The sequence below is a fragment of the Ammodytes marinus genome (genome assembly GCF_949987685.1).
Source record: "Ammodytes marinus genome assembly, chromosome: 8".
Taxonomy (NCBI): Eukaryota; Metazoa; Chordata; class Actinopteri; order Uranoscopiformes; family Ammodytidae; genus Ammodytes; species Ammodytes marinus.
In genome coordinates this window covers 23,891,290-23,910,859 of record NC_137212.1, presented here as the reverse complement: position 1 = coordinate 23,910,859, position 19,570 = coordinate 23,891,290, and the positions used below count along the sequence as shown (strand labels likewise).

The 19,570-nt window shown below is 42.6% G+C and overlaps 1 protein-coding gene across 2 annotated transcripts in view; it reads right to left on the bottom strand.

Annotated features, from left to right (window-relative positions):
* Positions 1 to 10,603: 10,603 nt before the first annotated feature.
* The window catches only part of lnx1 (ligand of numb-protein X 1), a 34,121-nt gene continuing 25,154 nt past the window's right edge, over positions 10,604 to 19,570 (bottom strand). For both annotated transcript variants that reach the window (XM_080032401.1, XM_080032402.1), the window contains exons 5-11: positions 17,974 to 18,182; positions 17,467 to 17,889; positions 15,781 to 15,915; positions 14,143 to 14,320; positions 12,649 to 12,892; positions 11,873 to 12,031; positions 10,604 to 11,660 (exon numbers count right to left, since the gene is read on the bottom strand). In XM_080032401.1, the coding sequence (XP_079888527.1) occupies positions 11,525 to 11,660; positions 11,873 to 12,031; positions 12,649 to 12,892; positions 14,143 to 14,320; positions 15,781 to 15,915; positions 17,467 to 17,889; positions 17,974 to 18,182 (1,484 nt within the window). In that variant the 3' untranslated portion in view covers positions 10,604 to 11,524. The remainder of the gene's footprint in view (positions 11,661 to 11,872; positions 12,032 to 12,648; positions 12,893 to 14,142; positions 14,321 to 15,780; positions 15,916 to 17,466; positions 17,890 to 17,973; positions 18,183 to 19,570) is intronic.

Sequence of the window (19,570 nt, the reverse complement as noted above, 5' to 3'; positions counted from 1 at the left end):
CTAATGTATTTGTTGAATGAAAACAATCATCACTGAAAAAATGCTGAAGAAGTGAAACCAGATCAAAACACTTTAACATGCTGTTTCATCCAAACCCATCACTACTGTACCTGCAACTGATTTTCATAGAAACGCTTTCCAGTGAAAATAATTGCATATGGCTTTTATCCTGATAAAGCCACAGGTGTTAATCCCTGGCCTATAGTGTACTTTTTTGAGGGGGGGGTTAGGCCAAAGTGATTTTTATAACTTTATTTCAGTTATGTTATTTGATTTATTTGGTTGAGTTCTTTGTTGGAAATATGACAGTTTTATTGCTTGTGCACGGTCATACTGTATTTGCTGGAAAGTATATAGTGCTAGAGAATCCAATTTGGATATATTTTTCAGTAAAGCATGCCTTATACAACAGGTGATAGGACTTTTACATAGACCAATATGTATTATGATACTCCTTCCATTGAAAATGTATCAAAACCATAAAATATACTATTGGCCATTAAGGGACTCGTGTTGCATTTAGGATGAAGCTAGAATCATCAGTGTTTACATTGATGAAAGACAGAGGCCACATAGTGAGGTGTGAGTGAGTGAGTGAGTAGTGCAGAGTGCTTTGATGAACCATTACATATACAGTTATTATCCCCCTGTTAGGGCCCTGCCAGCAGCCACATGCTCACTCAGCCAGACTCACTCTTCCATTCACTCATTCCGTCTCCATTCACAAACAAGCCTCGCTTACATATCCACGTCTCTGCTTCACCGCATGAGATTTTCACGAGACAGAAAACTGGCCAGGTCAGTGCTGACATACACAGGAAATGATGGACTTACAGTTGCTCGCTATGGGATCATTGTGATTGAACTCACACCTGGCAGGGAGCAGTTTCATTAGATTAGCTTTGAACACGCAATCAGACACACCGGGAAGTTTTTAATTTGAAGCAAGTGTGAAGTCCAGGCCACGTGGACAGTCAGAAGATCCAGATAGTATCAGTAATATGCCCGCCATCCGTTCCTCATGGGTTGGCCAGCGCACACTGCTCCTTGACAATGAGCCAGTCACTTCAAACGCTTGGAAAACACAGCTGTGCATTTGGATAATAAAAGTGTTTTTGATCAAGATGCAGACCCATCCACTTGTTCTTCTTTTGTTTATTGATTCATTTGTTTGCTCTCCACTCTCTTATTACTTTTGTCATTTTTTAGAAACTATAGTTTACAAGAAGGTTGCCAACTACTATACACTGTTGAATTCACACCAAAGGCAGCTCTGAAAATTGGTTTCAGCAAAAGTTGTGTGTTGCAAATGATAGGGTGTGGAATCATATAGATATTGTATGTTTGACTTGACAGTGTGTTTACTTTCTCAGTCTTGGACAGTCCAGAGGTTCCGATGGCCCCTCCACTTCACTGTATCCATGTTCATCAGGTACATGTCCAGAATACACAATGTCATAATGACTTCCATACACAATATGCCATCATGATTTTACATACAGCCTATCAACCCACTTAACAACCCCTCTTTCTCACTTCACGCCCTCAACTGTCTTTGAGAAGTTCCCATCAGGACACTGAAAGTATGTGATTTGGCCCCAAAAAGCCTTCATGCCTTTTTGACAGATCAATGTATATTTACAGCCTTTTCAGGGTTTGCTCTTGTTGTTTTCAGCACCGCGTTTTAATGTATTTTCCTTTCATTTTCAGTAGAAACCCTTTTATTACCTGCCGTATATATTCTGTTTGAACCTCCAGTGAGTGTGTGTCCTAAATATGCTCTTTGAAAGAATGTTACTGTTGAAGAGTTGCTCCCAGAAGTAACATGAATCATAAATAAGCATTGTTTCTGAAGTATGTCAACGGAAAACGACCCACACCGTAAAGGGGTGACAGGTGCAGCTCTGTATTCAATGGTTTGGTGAATGCTTAGTTTAAACGTTGAATAAATGAAAACGGATGCATTTGCCATCTGCTGCTGTTTGTTGTCCTCTCCAGTCAGCTGTACTGTATTTCTTTATTGTCTTAGGTGTGTCATCCTCAAACCCAAAGAGTAAGGCCTGCAGCGCTGGAGCTATTGACGCTGCCAAGGCCTGGGAATGCTTCATATGGCAGGAGAGGTGTGACAAGGGCAGAGAAGAGCAAAGCCACAATAGAGACAGTAAAAGAGACAGGGAAAGCTGTGCCTCCTCACACAACAGGTGGGTCTCAGTCACTTATTATTATTAGTGGTAAAATTACCCAAGGTCAGTTGATTTAATGTATGATATTCTGGTTCCCTTTTGTATATCATGTTGATGAAGCACAAGTGTACCCCCTTCCTTCACATATCCCTCTTTCCACTCTTGGGTGTAGTGTCTGTAGTGCATTCATGTAAATGTCTGCTGAGCAGCTGTGGCCTTCTGGATTGGTTAATATATAGTAGATTGGTTCTGGTCCACATATCCAGTCTCTTTTGGACTTCTTCAATATGTGTGCATTCGCAGACAGCCTCTCTTTACCTCTATCTCCCTCATGATAACCTCACAGGCACGTACACATGTGTATAGTAAGAATGATTTGCTGTAAAGTGATTGAAAACTTCAGAGAAGGACACATATAGAACAAAGAACGAGGTGGAGGAAACAGTCTGTTTGCCAGGTGAGACAGGAGATTAATGCAGATATGGAGTTGGCACCAGTGCTGGGTAACATTTCATCACGACTATATAGTAGTATGGGATGGTTTCTGTATAAGCCTGCGTAAAACTTAATGCCTCAAGTGGCAGAGAACCAAAGCTTTGAAGAAACGTGAACGAGGAAAAATGAATTGGAAATATATTTGGCTTTCATGTTTCTTACTAACGATACTAAGTATATTTGTATATAGTTCTAAGAGTGACTTTTAAGTAACTCTTCCAACTCTCTTGCTGATAATATAGCCCCACTTGTGTTTTAAGTAGTGTTAAGTCAGAGTATGTTCGTTCGTAGTGTCCATTGTTGCAGACAGACAGGAGAAAGTTACAGCTGGGACTGTGCTCTGAGTCACTTGACTGGTTCCTCTCTATATCTCCAGCTGATAGCTTTAATATAACCAGCTATGACTGTGAGAAAATGCAAAGCCATTATGAAGAAATGCACACAGTTGCAGAAGAGGGTTAGACTATATAGTGACAGATATCAAGACTATTGCAAGGCCAGGAGAAAATGTTGCCAGCGTATGCAAAACTCCCTTTTTTTCTTCTTTTCTTTCTTTTCTGGTGCAGTGAAATGGGCCATGGTGCAGTTTAGATCTAGGAATAACTATATTTCCAGCAAGTGTATGCTTCTCTGCATGTAGCTTGAGCCTTTCCTCCCTGTTGCTCACTGATGATAAGAGTCAATCTGCAGATGTACAATCCAAAATGTCCCATAGTGCCCTACTGCCCTGACAGCCATTAATGCAGTATATCACTCTTGCTCACATACATGCACAAGCCAAATCCTGCCCTACATTTCCCTTGTAGGCCCAGTGTTGACCGGTAGCCAGACGTCTCTTTAATTATTATCAAGCTCAGGCAGTTGCCAGCAGTAATATACAGATACACATCTTTACTCCTTCTCACACACTCCTTAGTTGACCTAACTGTATGAATGGATGAGTGTGACATTTAGCTGTGACAGAGCATTATTTACTAGAGTGTGTAAATGTTAGGTGTCAGGGATAAGCATAATTGATGAAATGGCATCAGATCTACAGCTAGGACTCTTGCATTAGACTGTGGCCAATTGTGCCTAATATTTAAAACTATATATCTGAACTTCAGTGTATAATGAAATAAGTGAAAAATGGCAAACTGAGGTGTCTCTTAGTCCACTAAACTCTGTTAAAATATTCTCACAGACTTGTTCTGCTTTTCAGCACTTATTCTACTTAAAGTGGTGAGCTTTTGAGTTCTGAAGTACTTTGACTGGCTTCAGCTTTGTGACATAAAGCTCAGAACTTGTGGGTCAAACGAGGGAAGTGGGACACGGGGACCGCTGGGAAGCTGTAGGCTAACTACAGAACATCGGAAGCACAAGAATCCCATGTGCGTGACAGACACACAGGGAATGCACAGGAGATTTGGGTATTTACACCATGGATTTGCTCCCCTGTCCCAGTCACATAGGACTGTTCCTGAGTTCAATATGTGCTTTTCAATATTCTCCTGGCTCCACTGTTGTGTTTGTCCTACATTCTGGTCACATGATTAGGCATCACAGTGTACACACACACACACACACACACACACACACACACACACACACACACACACACACACACACACACACGCTCACACACGCTCACATGTGCAGGTTATGTGTTTTCTGTTACATTGATTTATGACTTTGCTCTGAGCTATTTTTAGACTGTATCCAGAGGGATTCATTGTTAGTGTGTATGTGGGGAGTGTGTGTGTGTGTGGGTTGTATGTGTGTGTGTGTGTGTGCATGTGCAAGTGCGTGTGTGTGTGTGTGTGGGTGTGTGTGTGTGTTTGAGAAAGAAATATAAGCAAATGGAGCCTTCAATAGCTCTGCTGCTAGCCACCCTTATTGTTCAATGGTGAGGTCAGTGTGAGTGTTAGATTGTTCCATTTGGCTACTGACGGCTGGAGCTGTGTTTGGTAGGCCACATGTTCTGAGTCACACACATGCAGCGGGTGGCAGCCTTCAAGGCATCAGCTACTGGTTATCAGCTGTGGTTGTGACCGCATGCCTCCTCAGATTTAACATCACCACTAATGAGCTTAAGACTAAGGTTTTTGACCATCCGTTCATCTAGTGACTGATATACAGTGGGTGTTTTGCAACCAAACACCTTAAAGGACTTAAGACATAAAGGACATAACTTTAACCTTTTACCAGTGATTGAAGGCTGAGGAGATGATTAGCCATTAGGTTGATAAATGTTGCTTTATTATTTCCAGCTGGCACTGCCTCTGACTCATCATCTCTTTCATGTGCACATATGCACACACTCGCACAAGACAATTGCAAGACTCAAGATCCACTTTTTTGTCTTGGTCCATTCCTTGCACATGGTAAAAGTTCACATGTTAAAAGAGAGTACATCTAATTTAATCCCCCTGGGCTGGTTTGATCACCAGTTGACAGAAAAGCTTGCATTGATAAGCCAGCAAGTTTGTTGGCTAACAATTGAGTGCAGAATTCCAAGTGTGAAGAGAGAATTAAAATTATAATTGTTTCCCTGCTTAAAGGTGCTAAACGCTTCATTAGAAAATGCTGTACGGCTGGTTCCGGTGTTAAGAGTTTTGCTGACTCTGAATATGGAACTAGTCATTGAAAAAAAAGGCAGCTGTATTACAATGCGTCCAAACCGATTCCGTGCGCCGCTAATTCGGAACAGAGAAAGCATGGCAATAACATTTTACAGCCCGACAACAAATTTGCACCTGTCGACAATAACAGCCTCCTTCAATTTGCATGAATGCACAATAGAGGGATTTCCATTCATAGCTGAGAAACATTTTGGAGAGTTACACTTCCAAAAGTTTTATAAGTCCATGCCTTCAATGCAACTTTGATGGCAGCCTTGTGGTTTGGATCAACAGCCCTGTCTCCCTTTCAGGTGTTGTTTAAGATTTAGGAGGAATAGTTAGATCCAAACGGCCTCTTTCCTTCTACCATATGCGGGGAAGGGTACGGTTAAACCTGTCTTTCTCTTGATTTTCCTCAGCTGCATTTGCGCCTGATGCCACTCTTATCCTGGCTTCAGGGCCTGTCTATACTTCCACCTACATCTGTTTTGATTCTTGCCGTACCAAACTTTAGAGCTTTTTCAGAGCCAATCCCCGAGGCCTGTACCTAATCACTTTTACTGTTCCTTCTACAGTGCCTTTACCATACTGTCTGTCTGTCACTTCCTGTTTTAGCTTTACATACAGTACATAACTCTTGTCATAAACATTCCTCTACATTTGGATCGTCTTATCCCTGCCACTAAAAGACAGCAACATTCGCTCACTTGGTTGCTTTGTAGAGGTTAAAGTTATCTCTGTGCTCCTTATCTTTTGCAAAACACGAAGGCTGATAATTAATTAGCTTTTTCAGGGGACTGGGCCACACAGCCAGATTAATAGGTTGGACAGCTATCTTTGTGGCTGACATCAAAATATGTACAGGCTCTAAAAACTATTATCATTTTCATTCTAATTTCATCACTGTAGCGCGGAATAACTTAATGTGACTTCATGATGATATTTGGAAATAAAAGGCATTAACCAACTTTTTCTTCTCCTCTCTCTCTTAAAGTTGGACATTACCTAACTCTTTTATATACGTCCCATATTTAAGTAAATAGATTTATGAGCCGACAAACAAAAAGCAAAAATACTCACTATACCAAAGACATAACTTCCCCCACTTATTTTTAGCTGGAGCCTTACTTTTAATATTTAAAAATTATTTGTAGGGTTTTTACCACTTCTAATGCTATTCTAGTTAGTTGTTTGTATATTTCACCTCGTTAAATATAACATTTTGTTGTGGCTTTTAACAACTGTTCTTGTGCGTATCACTATTTTAATACAATTTAATACTTTTAATGAAATTAAATTCAAATACTTTATTCATTCTTAACAATTCAGTAACACTTCGTAAATTCATCAATGGTTCAGCAGCTGCTGCTTGAATGAAACACTCTGCTTCTTTCACATGAACGTGCTCATAGCTGAAACATGAAATCCAGAGTTGAGAGTTGAGCCAGTTGATAAGCAGCTACATAATACCAGTAATCTAGGATCACAAATGGTCAGGTCAGTGAAGCCAGGTAATCCAAAGAGAGACAGACTATAAGTGAAACCTGCCTCATTCTGTCATGCGGTAACTAATGTCGAATCAAATTATAAGCCTTATCTTCTGGGGAACAATTTTAACCGACAAACATTAATATATCTTTATGTTAAAAAAAATCCCTACAAATCCCAAAGCCTCTCACTCTCCAAAGAACTAAAACAAATGGTGTTGAGGGCAGATAGACAGCACCAGTCTGTCACTGGCGTCAGGTGGGATCCTGTTAGTAACTCTAAACTTTATTCCTTAGTTCAAACCTTCCATATTTGGTCTCTGCAGTAAACAACACAGTGTTTACATACTGGTGCACAGTTAGAGAAAATACAAACAAGGCAAGTGTCTGAATTCTTTCGCAGTGGGACAGAATGTGCAGTTTCACCATGGGATGTGTCATAATGACCAAATAAGGTCACATTAGTGGAATGTACATATTAATTGGCTCTTGTATGTAAATAAGCATGATTATCACAGCATATAATTGGACGTAGGAACAGGAGAGAAGAGAGATAGAGGGAGCGTCATCTTAGCCTAATAAGGTCGCATTAACTTACCTGAATTGCCTTAACATGACCTTAACAATGTATTGAATGATATTTGATAGAACAAACACTTGCCAAAAGTACTGCCACACTGGCACAGTTGCGTTTCTATTGGCGAACATATTCTCCACCGTAATGTTGCTGAATTAATAACCTCTCCTGCTCCACCTGTCAAAAGATAGTAGATTAATTCCATCCACACACAGCTGCTATTCATTTATGTTGTTATTACTTTCATGCTAATTGTGTCAACCATAAATTGTGTTTGATATCCACAGTGCGGCTCACTGAATCATCTGGGGGTTTTTCTTCAGTTAAATGACTGCAGGGATGGAGTGAACAAAATAATGCTCAGGCATCTAATGAAATCTGTAATACTGCCCCCGCTGACAGGCCTGGGAAATACTAATGAATAATATCTTTAATGTGAAAACAAATCCTGAGGCTGCCACGCCAATAATTTAGTCTCTCACACACACTGTCTCCTTGGGAACCGTTACACTGTGTTGTGTGAGGTGGATGTCTCAGTGTTAAAGCTAATGGCTCTGAGCAAGAACACATGCGGGCCTTAGGTTCTCATCCCTGCTGCTAACAGAAGAGCCGTCTCCAAATATTGAATATATTTAGCTTTGTACTTGCAACAACTGCCCCTTGAGGCTCTCTCTCTCTCTCTCTCTCTCTCTTTATTGAGCAAGGGAATGGTAATAATTACTCCAGCCATGTGTGAGCTGTTTGCTATAGCTGTCCTTTTCCCATAGACTTCTTTGAGCAAGGGGATACTTTTATAGTGACAGTGGGGGAAAAAGTGAATTCAGTGGAATGATCCGTAAAGGTCACAGTGATTATTCTAAAAATGTAGGCTGCCAGAAGTACCGTGCATTAAGGTGAGGGGATGTGTGTGTGTGAGAGAGAGGGAGAGAGAGAGAGAGAGAGAGACAGGGAGAGCGAGAGAGAGACGGATGCACACGGCAGCTTCCTCTTCAGACTAATTTCATTTGGATTGAGTGTGTTCTGTATGGACTTAAATACCCATCTTCATTAACTGGAGCACCTCCCACAGAGTGTGCCGTGTGGGACTGTATATTGAGAGGCAGCATAGGAAAGACAAACAGACCAAATTGCTTTTAATAAAACAATGTCACGAACAAGAGCTCACACTGATGTTGCAATTGAAAAGAGCGGAACATTTCTCCTGGAAAAGTAAGCACAAGTTGCATTATGCTACATTATCTAAATTATGTTTTTGGGAAACCAATAGGCATGTAAACTGTAATCCACATTACGTAGAAGCAGGCAAAGTGGAGCTTAACATGCCATCTTCACTGTGCCGTTTGTCTTATATAATTACTGTGGAAAAGTTTACGTAACTGATGAACTTAAACATGACAAAGTAAAAGTCTAGTAGTGGTGACATCTCATTATGTTCTGGGGAATCTCAGTGCTGCAGCCAACCAGCCTCTGTTTACTACTGTAGAGATGCCCTCTGAAAGTCACACACTATAATAGACAACATCCTTCAAAGGTGGCAGCCACTGAAATGGGAGGCTATCCTTCTTTATATACAGTCTATGGAGGCTATGCAAGTGGTTCCCACATTTTTTTCAAACCATGAGGCTTCATAGTGATGTTTATCATGGCACTCCCTTACACTAAAATGTAATACAAATGTGGTATGCTAATAGGGAATTAATACTTTTCTTTCCTTTTGTTTAAAATTAAAATGAGTTTCCATTTGAGGTTTTTCAAAATGTTGCTTGGTTGTACTTTTTCAGTGAAGACAGGGGATTCTGGTGTGGGATGGCATGAAGAGCTTTCACGTAACTTTCCGTGTACTATGCTCTTTCTCGGCTTGGGTTCATTGGACTGTGTAGAGGCCTGAGATGTATCAACATGCATTGAGATTTATTTTCAGTGAGAGATATTTGCAATGCTTGCTCTGCTTGCTGTTCACCGGAAAATATGTTGCCATAAGCAGAATATAACAACCAGCAACTAGAGCAGCTATTTTGCTATATTAAGTTTGCAAAGATAACACAATGTATGACACTTCATCCTGTTATGTGGTAAAAAGTTATCAAAAATGTATAGTAACCATTTGTTAATAGGCACCGCAGGGGGCTCCAGCCTCCTAGACTTAGACCTTGACTAAAAAATATGAGTATCTGCAGGTGTTTAACCTACAAGTAACACTTGATATCAGGGATCAGTCCCTCCACTGTGGCTTTGCACGTGTGTTTTTGTGCGTCTCATAGGACTACAGTGGATCCAGCAGTGAATAATATATTGTTCTCTTTAGCTCAGAGGATACTGCAGCATGGCCGTTAAGCTTGAATGTAAAGGGCATGCCGTGACACTCATGTTGGTCCTCTTTATCACTCAAAGTGTGGGCCAGAGGGCATGGTGCAGAAGCTAAGGTAAACGGCAGGCACTGTCGTTAAGGTTTTTGTCCCTTGAGTTGTGACTTACCAATGTCTCGGTGGAGAGGGGAAGAAGGCCAGAAGTCTCAATTCATGAGCTCTTCTACCCTTTGTATTTTTCTTCACAATGAATACCGCCTCCAGTTTCATCAATAGCAAATGCACATGATACTGCATATGTGCTTGGTATTTTCTTTTCTTCAGTGGACAGGAACAACTGAGGCACCGTGACACTGCGGAGCGCGTGCACAGACGCCACAGCTTTGAAAGATTCAGTGGAGAGAGAGAAGAATGGCTCAAGGAGAGGAGGCACAGAGACCAAAGCGAAGGATGGCACAAATCACCGTGCAGGTCTAACAGACACACACACACACTCACACCCACACACACACACGCACACACTCACACACACACACGCTCACACTCACATACTCCTAATGGAAAAAAAGAATGAGGGGCGACAGAAGTATCATGTGATTGTAATTGATGTCCTCTACAGCAGCAGCAGCAATAGGAGGAGGAGGAGGAGGGACGATGTGGAGGACAGGGACAGTCAGAGTAGACCCAAACATAAAAAGGCCAAAAGAAAGAAGAAGGACAAAGAGAGCAAGACGTGTTGTACTGACCAAGAGAAGAGAGGAAATTAAAATCTGAATGACTTTCAGCTGTCTCCCCATCTTTTTAATGAGCTGCCCCGTGGCATATTACTGTGCGTTTCATGATACTCTTAACATAATTCGATGTATGTATTGTATACAATGTCTATATTGTATCAGATTTTAAAGTTGTTTTTGTTGAGCTCACACAAGTAAGGGCTTTTTCTCACACGACACAAAATTTTCAAATGACTTTATTGATCATTTTAACCAAATGTACCATCAGATATACTACACAGGCTGAAGCGTGACAGACAGAACCACAGCAGACAGGCCCCAGTCCATCCACTGATACACAGAAACCAAGTCAGTTTTTTTTTCTTCTTAAAAGTAAGAAAAATTAGTAAGGCCTCCACAATGACACCTAATTAAATATACTTTTTTTAACATGTTATGAACACACTGATCCTTTATATTTTTTAATATACATTTTTTATTGCCAGTGGTTTGATAATTTAGCCATTGCTTCTGAAATAAAAATAAAAATAAAACCTCAACACTGACTACTACTTGGCAACGTGTGTTCAGGTCAAACAGATGAAGATGACAACCACTGTCAGTACAAACAGAATGGAGCCTATAGTTAAAAGGCCATACCACAAACAAACAAAATAAATGTATTACAAGTGCTTGGATCAGTACCTTTTTTTTAAAACACCCAACATTTACAGTAAAGTAATGTGAGTCCAACTTAACGCATACCCTAATATATAACTACTGGAATTGGCAACGTGTTGTGTCTCCACCCGTTCCACGCACACTACCGCTGGGTGCTGTGCCAGAGAATGTCCTCCGTGTCCTCTAAACAAATACTGCCCCCAACTTCCCAGTTAGAAGGGGGCTCAGTCTCGCACCCTCCCAGTTCATAGATAAGGGTGTCCAGCATTCTTGGAAGGGCAAGTTAACCTCGGGTTACAATCCAGTTTCATGTTTGTCCCTCTCCAATACTCCTGGCAAAAAGTCTCAGCTGTCCATCAGAAGTGAGTTATCCATACAGCCACTGCACAAGTCTAAGCTTCCACCACACAGCAAGCTTAGGGTGGTCAGCCATTCTGAAGCTCTTCCTTCCAACATTCCTTGGTCGGTGACTGTGAGCAGTGTTACAGCAGGCTGCCCGGCCAGGAGACAATGGTCAGGGTGATCCTGCCCCGAAGCTCCTTCAGAAGGCGCACCAATGCCGTGTGGGTCATCCCCCATGTACTCTTCCCATTCACCTCCAGCAAGATGTCCCCACACCTACGCAGATGGCCAATGTAAAAAAAGCCCGTTTGAGTTAGGATTGTGTAAATGGGCATGGGTAAGACATACAGTACCGAGAAATGATTCGATCGATATGATAACAAATAGTACCATCTTTATGCATAATACAGGTTGTGTCGAAGCTGCTATGAAACATTTTGTTAATGGGCAATAATTAGTACATATACCGTACATAGGCCGTGGCATACCTTATCCTGCCATCGTTATAGGCCGGTGTCCCCTCCACGATGGAGCGGATAAAAAAAGATTGATTGCAGTTGACCTCCTCCTGACCCCCCACTATACTGAAGCCCAGGCTGCCCGAGGTGCTCCGCCGCAGGACAATGTCTTTGCAGCAGTACAGATGCCTGCATGAGCCAAGAGAGAGAGAGAGACAGAGACAGAGAGAGAGAGAGAGAGAGAGAGACAGAGACAGAGAGAGAGAGAGAGAGAGAGAGAGAGAGAGATTAAAAATGTAATCTCTCAACTGCATCTTTAAATTAAATATACTATACATTCAGTATGTGTGCAGTAGCAAGATTCCTGAAAGCAGCCCCGCTCCGAAAACAAAGGTCTGGCTGCTCTTTGAAATGAAGGTGTGACTTTTTTTTTTGCCTTCCAGGAGAGGTAAAAGACTGAGAATAATTGGACATGTACTGTATGTATATCACCTTCATAAAGATAGTCCAGGGCTGTGTGAAAATGATATTCAAAGCCTTCTATTTGCATTGTCACAATGTGAGGGGAAAGTTTTTTCGTTCTCTGAAGTTCTACTGATATGACAGCAGCAAACATTCAAGCCGTAAAGTTAGTTTGAAAGTATAATGAGAATTCTCTCCCCAGCTGGCTCTGTCAAAATTTCATTTGGTACCAGCTGGCAGAGGTCACAAGGACCAGTGGGGGCGGGGGGGGGGGGGGGGGGGGTACCAGGCCCATACAAAGTAGTGAGGAAAAAGTAAGAGAAAAACACCATGGTATGGCTCACCTGGGTAGCTGCAGCCATGACACCCACAGTGGGGAGTGATCGTCGTTGGGCAGCGGGCTCTTGGTGCTGTCTGGTGAGGGGCTGAGACAGGGCGGCAACGTGAACTCCTGAAGGCAGTCTTCTGGAGGACGCATCTCCAAGACCTTGAGCACCACGGGAGATGAGGTGTTCTTCAAGTTGGCCACGGCTTCGCCCCGCGTCACCCCCGTCAAGTCCACCCCGTTCACGTTCAACAAGATGTCACCTGCGGGGGTAAGAAGTGGACAGCACAGCTCATCCTTCTGCTCACTGTTTTTTTCCCCCTGATAAATGCATTTTTCAAAAGGCCTCACAGAACAGAGACCCATCATCTGCTTGTTTAATATTCATAAAACCTTCCCGCTGCAAAACAAAAGGATGGAAACCAAGCACCACCTGTGCTTTGTAAGCCTCCTCCTTGTGATAAAAGTGGTGCAAAGAAAAACCAGACGGCATGGCCCAGCTTGCTAGTAAGTAAGCAACTCAAAGGACGGCAAAATGCAAATGCAATGACAGTCTATTACAATACCGAGCATGTTGCATAACCACACAAACAGAGAAGCCTGCTGCTGCTATTTCCCATATGAATAGTAATATGCACCTTGAACAGTGCACAGGACAAACACACTCAATATACTTTGGTTAATTAATTTGTGTTGTCATGTATTTGTATTGTCTTTTTATATGGAACTTTGAGTCCGGAATAAAGTATTCATTCATTCATTCAATATAGTCTTCATGCTACTTCTATGCTCTCATTCTTCTCGTAAACAGAGCCACATACATAAATATGAGTGTGATGACAGGCTTAATATGGGGGATGTTTAAATATGGCAACGCTGGAATAAGCAGATGGGGCTAAAAACCCTGCCTTGAAATGTAATAGGCTATCAACATTGCTGCTATTATAGCCAGTTATTTGTGTGCCACTCCATGTTTTGCTCTATTTCAGAGCTGACTGATTTCATTTAATGAAATAATTGCGTACTCCACACGTATTATTATGTTCCCGAGGAGCACAATAGGTCCAGATTATTGCTGCGCTAGTGTTTGTTTGTGTATAAGTGTGTTGGAGCCAATTTGCGGAGCAGTGAACCGCCGCAGAGTTTCTCCGCTGGATGAATGAACTTCGTAATGAAACATGAGTCTTAAGTGTTCATCAATCACCCCGTCTGTTATATAGAAAGTAGTCATCATCAAAGGCAGATTCATGACAGTCTGCCAGCTATAACGCCAGCTCCAGTATAGACATCAACCTCACTAAACAAACACACTCCCACCACGAAATGAACAAACATTCCCTGTAATGAATAACACAAGTAAGGTTCTGGTTATACATTTTTAATCAATTGTAATTTTAATGTTTTCCTATAGGCCTATTGCAAGTACTTTGAGCTACATGTGACTTGTGTGAAAGGTGCTATATAAATACATTCTGATTGATTGTTTGAACAGGATCAAATAGGTCGTTATTACCTTTGCGGATGGAGCCCTCTTGTCCCACTACGCCGTCAGAGTCCACGTTTGTGACATAAATGGGAAGGTCCCACCCTCGGCTGGACATGCCGCCTGCCACCGTCATACCCAGGGAGTCATACGGCTCCTTGGTCAGAGTGACTGTCTTCTCGTAGCATGCAGGCTTCTGACAGGAGTCCTTCACAGGGGAGAGAAGACAAGGGAGAGAGTAGTGTCACTGCCATGGTACAGTGGATATAAAAACACGCAGAACGCTGTCACAGTGCCTTTCTTTTTACATTTGCATTCTTGTAAACACAATAACTCATTCAACAAACATGATCTGAACTTGATTGTAATGCCAAGGGTACCTTCTACTGAGTACATAATCTAATTAGGTTTGGGAATTGCACATTTGCATATTAATAAAGACCAATCTCGCTGTGAATTTACGATAGGAGAATTCATATTGAATACCACCCATGTTGTTGTGCTATGGATGGGAGCAAGAGCATGATGATATAGTTGCTAATTATCGAATGACCTCATTAGCATACCTGGTAATGTATAATATATGGCGGTCATTAGGAGGGGACATCCTCTTCATTTTGTGTCCATGCTCAAGGCAGAGGAACAGATTTATCCAAAGATGTCGTGACGTGCGATACGGATGAGTTAAACCGTGTGTGGGATAAAGTCGTCAGGATTTTATTTATGGCGAGTAGTGTGTTTGTGTGTCAGATGGGGGGGGAGTGTGAGGGAGAGCGGAGTAGAAATGAGTAACACATGGACACATTGGGGTTGGTGGGATGTAACCTACGCTGCTTCGCTAATGTGCTGCATTCACACATTTGTGCTGCGCTCACAGAGGAGATCGCCTGGTGTCACGTGACTGACCCAGGGGCACAGCAGCCACCCTAGCTTTGCAAACTGCCCACTCCTTCTGCCAAGCCACACAATACATGTAGAGTGTGTAGGCTGTGCTCTGAACACTTCTGCAGGGTGCACTATGTGTGTACAAATATAGCCTACGGATGTAATAAACCTTCTTGAAGCCCTTACTGATAAGATGTTTTTTTTTTATAAAATGGCAACTTTCATTATTAGTTGAGACTCATTAAACGTTTATGAGATTTATTTTCTACTTGCTGAGAGTTAGCTTTGAAGGTTAATAACACTCTCATGCCTGTACGGAAAATATGAAGCAACAGCCAGCAGCCGGTTAGATTAGCTTAAGTAAGCATAAAAAGTGGAATTAGGAGGAAACTGCTACCCTGACTCTGTCCGAAGGTCACTAATGAACACATTATATATCTTGTGAATAATTTCCCAGAATTACAAAATAGGCTGATTTATTTAACTAGTTAGCCCTTATGCTGCTTTTACGACAAATTGGAAATCATCTGCTTAAAAATGTGATGGTAAAAAAACTGCTCTGCATTGCAAAAAAAATATATGGCTGACATTAATTCAACTATTCTCTGGGAGAAGGCGAAGCTGTACTGCTGTACTGTTGAACGGCATGCTCAGCTTTGATGGGGGGGGGGAATAATACCTCCATGGATCATTTGCACCTGAAAGGGAATTTTTTATAAGGGAAAGGGCAGACTGAGATACAAAACTCCTTTTTGCGTATGTGTCTGTCTGTGCCTGTCTCACCAGTAGCGTTTGCTCTATATCCACAGGGGAATATGGAGGAGGACCGTCCATGCCCCACGGAGCTTCCTGTAAGATGTCAGGGGTAGGCAGGCAGATCTGACGGGACACGATGAAGTGGACACCCTCCTCACTCGCCTGGGGAACGTTAAAGAGACAACAGAAATAAGTTGCGAAAGACACTTATAGTATTTTTTATAACAATATTGAGAATATTGAAACCACTCTCATGTTTGCTTGTAAAAGCTAGAGTCAGCAATCCTGGAGAATGCGTATTGTCAAAATCAGTGAATATCTCCTCACCATCCGCTACCTGTCTGTACTGTGTGTGCGGCATTTGTTTTGGTGTTAATACAAAGCCTTGGCTCTGTAAACAGGAATGTTAACAAAGGGTATGTAGGCCTACACAAAGGGGCCCACTGTAGCTAGCAACATGCCTGTTTACAGAGCCTAGGCTGTAAATAAACAACAGTTTCTTTTTTCAGCGCAAACAGTACAGACAGCCAGGTAGCGTAGTTTGTGAGGAAATATACACTGATTTTGACATCGCTCATTCCACCTTTTAATTTAATGCTACAACAAAGCAGCTGGTTAACACTGAAAACGGGGTAAAAACAGCAAGTCTGGTATTATCAAGGTCTCCAGGAAGTTACTAGTCATGGTCGTTTTGCACATAATCACATGTAAATCTTGTTCTGTGACTGAAACTCCCACAACTTAACTGCCAATCCGGCATCACTCAAATAGACACAGACTGGCTGGCTGCTTCCTCTTGCGTTCTGAGATTTCCCCTCTATTCTCAGTAGCACAAAACTGACTCCTGAATTAACCAGTCCGGCCCATTATTACCTTAATTGGACTAATTTAATTTCTTCTCTGCCAGTTCTTAATCTCTGACAGAAAGTGCCCGCTCTGAGAGGCCATGTTGGCTCCGCAGAGACCCAAGAAGAGCCAGTCAGACTGCGTCGACAGGAACTCGGGGGCCCAGAGACCCTGCACAGTAAGCCACAAACACACTGCAATTAACCACGATTAACCACAAACACACCACCAATGGCATCTACCAGGAACCAAACCATGGCCAGGTCCTTTAGGGAATCACCACAATTAAATACTATTAACTGCAGTAAGTGCAGACACAACCACACAGCACAACACAATTAGCCTGAATCACCACAATTATCTATAATACCTCGGGGACCAGGAGTAAGAACAGAACGACTCATTTGACAACCATGAACTTTCTATATATTGTGAAGAACCGCTATCTTACTAAAAGCGAGTGCGTAACTTGTTCATATAAATACATTTCAGTTACATTCAAGCTATTGCCAAATTAGTTGATACAAAGTTGATTAAGCCTATCAGCTCCAGAAAACTATCTCTGTGTTTCTCAGTATGGTAGCGTTTACAAACTGGTGTCACCCCCTGACACTAGTGCAGGAGCTCAGATAAAATCCAAAGACACCCACAACATTTTTCCAGTTGTTGATTCTACTACTACTAAGATTAAAACCTGGATGTACAGCAGAAGGTATAAAATCCATGCACGATCACCGAAGGCATAGCTCATGTATGTAGATACTCAGACAGTGTTGTTGTCATTACTAGGAATTCCTCATGGGGGCGACAGAAGTTACACACTATAGCTATAGAGCATTACATTTGAAGATAAACCTGCTGACTTACCTGGATAAGTAGAGCAGCGTGTTCTGGTGCTCCGTAGCGTAGGTCGTGCCCGTTGATGGCCAGCACGCGGTCGCCGACACACAACTGTCCGTCTCGTGCTGCCAGGCCGCCTTCCAGCAGGTGAAAGATAAAGACTCCGTGCTCCTCTGGCCGCCTCACTAGCTTGATGCCCAGCTGCTCATCTGGAATGTTTTTACTGAGGACCACATGGATGCTATCGTCCCTCATGGGATGGTGCGGTGGGCTGTGAGACGGGTGGCCCCCGGCTCCATCGAGGCTGTGCCCGTGGCCGTGGCCATGCGAATGGGAGTGGTAGCGATGGCGCTGTTCTCTGAGCACGGTTAGCCGAAGGAGTTGACAGGGCTGTTTGAGGGTTGCCACAGCGTAGCAGTGGGGCACGTTGCTGATGTCAATGCCATTTACCTGAGAGGGCAACAAACGGTACAGTTTAAAATGGAACTCTGAGCCCTTCCTACTGATCTGTGAGAAGAATTTTTACCGTGATACCTTCAGGATCATGTCCCCGGGAAGCAAGCGTCCATCCCGAGCAATGACACCTTCTCTGTAGATATCCTGGATCAGGATGCGTACCAAGGGGGTCTCATTGCCGCCGACAACGCTGATGGCCAGCGGTTCCGATTGGTCCAACCGTGTGATCTTAATACTGGTAAGTTCACCGTCAGGGATGAGGTGATGTAGCTGAGGAAGAGGCAGCACTGAAGGAGAAGGTACAGAGAAGAAAAGGGCCTAGTTTAGTGTCTGAATTTCACTGTACTTCACTTGAGGGCCACATTCAACAAGGTAGGAAGTGGGAGAAAGAGAGTGTTGCAGAGGGTAATATAGACACATCGAGGGAGAAAGAACGGTAGACCGTGGTGGAGAGGTCCAGCAGTGGAACCAGCTGTCTCCACTCCCTTAGGCTACTAAAAACAAACTCGTACAAGCCAAGAAGGAAAATTGACTTGGCTGATCATCCCACTCCATGTTTGTATCATTAGTCATATACATCTGTAGCAAGTATGCTTGGGAAAACCCTCGATTTCCAATTTCCAGAAGGTTATTGCTCGGGCGGGGATGCAAGAAAATGTATAATATGAACAAGCTTTGCACATATTCTCAAAGGAATATTTATTCTAGTTTTTTTCGAACGACGAGGTGAAATAAATCCGTCCAAAGGTAGTCAAGGAACTCAATGGGTGCCAGAAAAAGATTGATTTCAAAATTATTTATGTGCATAGCATATATATTTTTTCACTTGTTTTCACACCAAACTCGCTCAACATGTCCAATACATAGGATTCGGTCTTTAAGGATAAATGCAGAATTTCACAAATAATCAGATTCATGCATGCAAAACTCATTGTATACCTTGAAACGTCTGAGAAATATATGCTAGTATATCACTCTGGACTGGACCATGTGGAGGTGGTGGGTGGTGGGGGACCTTTTGTGACCATTTTGGCCAACAACCCTGGCCAATAAATGACAGAGTAGATGTACTCCCCGTCCTTATTAATTTTCTTTGGTTATGACAAATGTCTTTCTCTCTCTCGCTCTCTCTCTCTCTCTCTCTCATTCTTGTTATCCCTCAGTCTCCCTCTGTGTCTGAAGCGCTGTGGCCTCGGCCGTTCGTTCTACTCATGCTGCACTTTCTCCATTCCAAAGTCAATATTTTGTCGTTATCGCGGCAGATTGCTTCCAGGGCGGCGACCACATTAACACAGAGACCTGCATTTATTATGTAACTCTCCCTTTCTCTCCATCTCACACTCTTCCAACCTCCGTCTGTCCTCATCTCGTCTTGTTTTTCATCCGCTCGTCCATCCATTGGGACCCCGCTATGCCTTTATTTGTTTCCCTCATCTCCATTGACTTTTTCTGTATCCACTCTTCCCTCCAGTTCTTCTGTATGGATATGTATCCCTATACAGCCTTCCATCCTCTCCCTCTATCTCTGTCTCTCCAGTGGGCAGGCAATGAATATTTAATCTATTCTCTCAGCCTCCTCAGCGATGGCCTCAGAGAATAATCTAGTCCCTGATCATTCGTCATCCTTCATTCTTATGCAATACCACATGCCTTCTCCTCTTCCCATCAAGCTGCA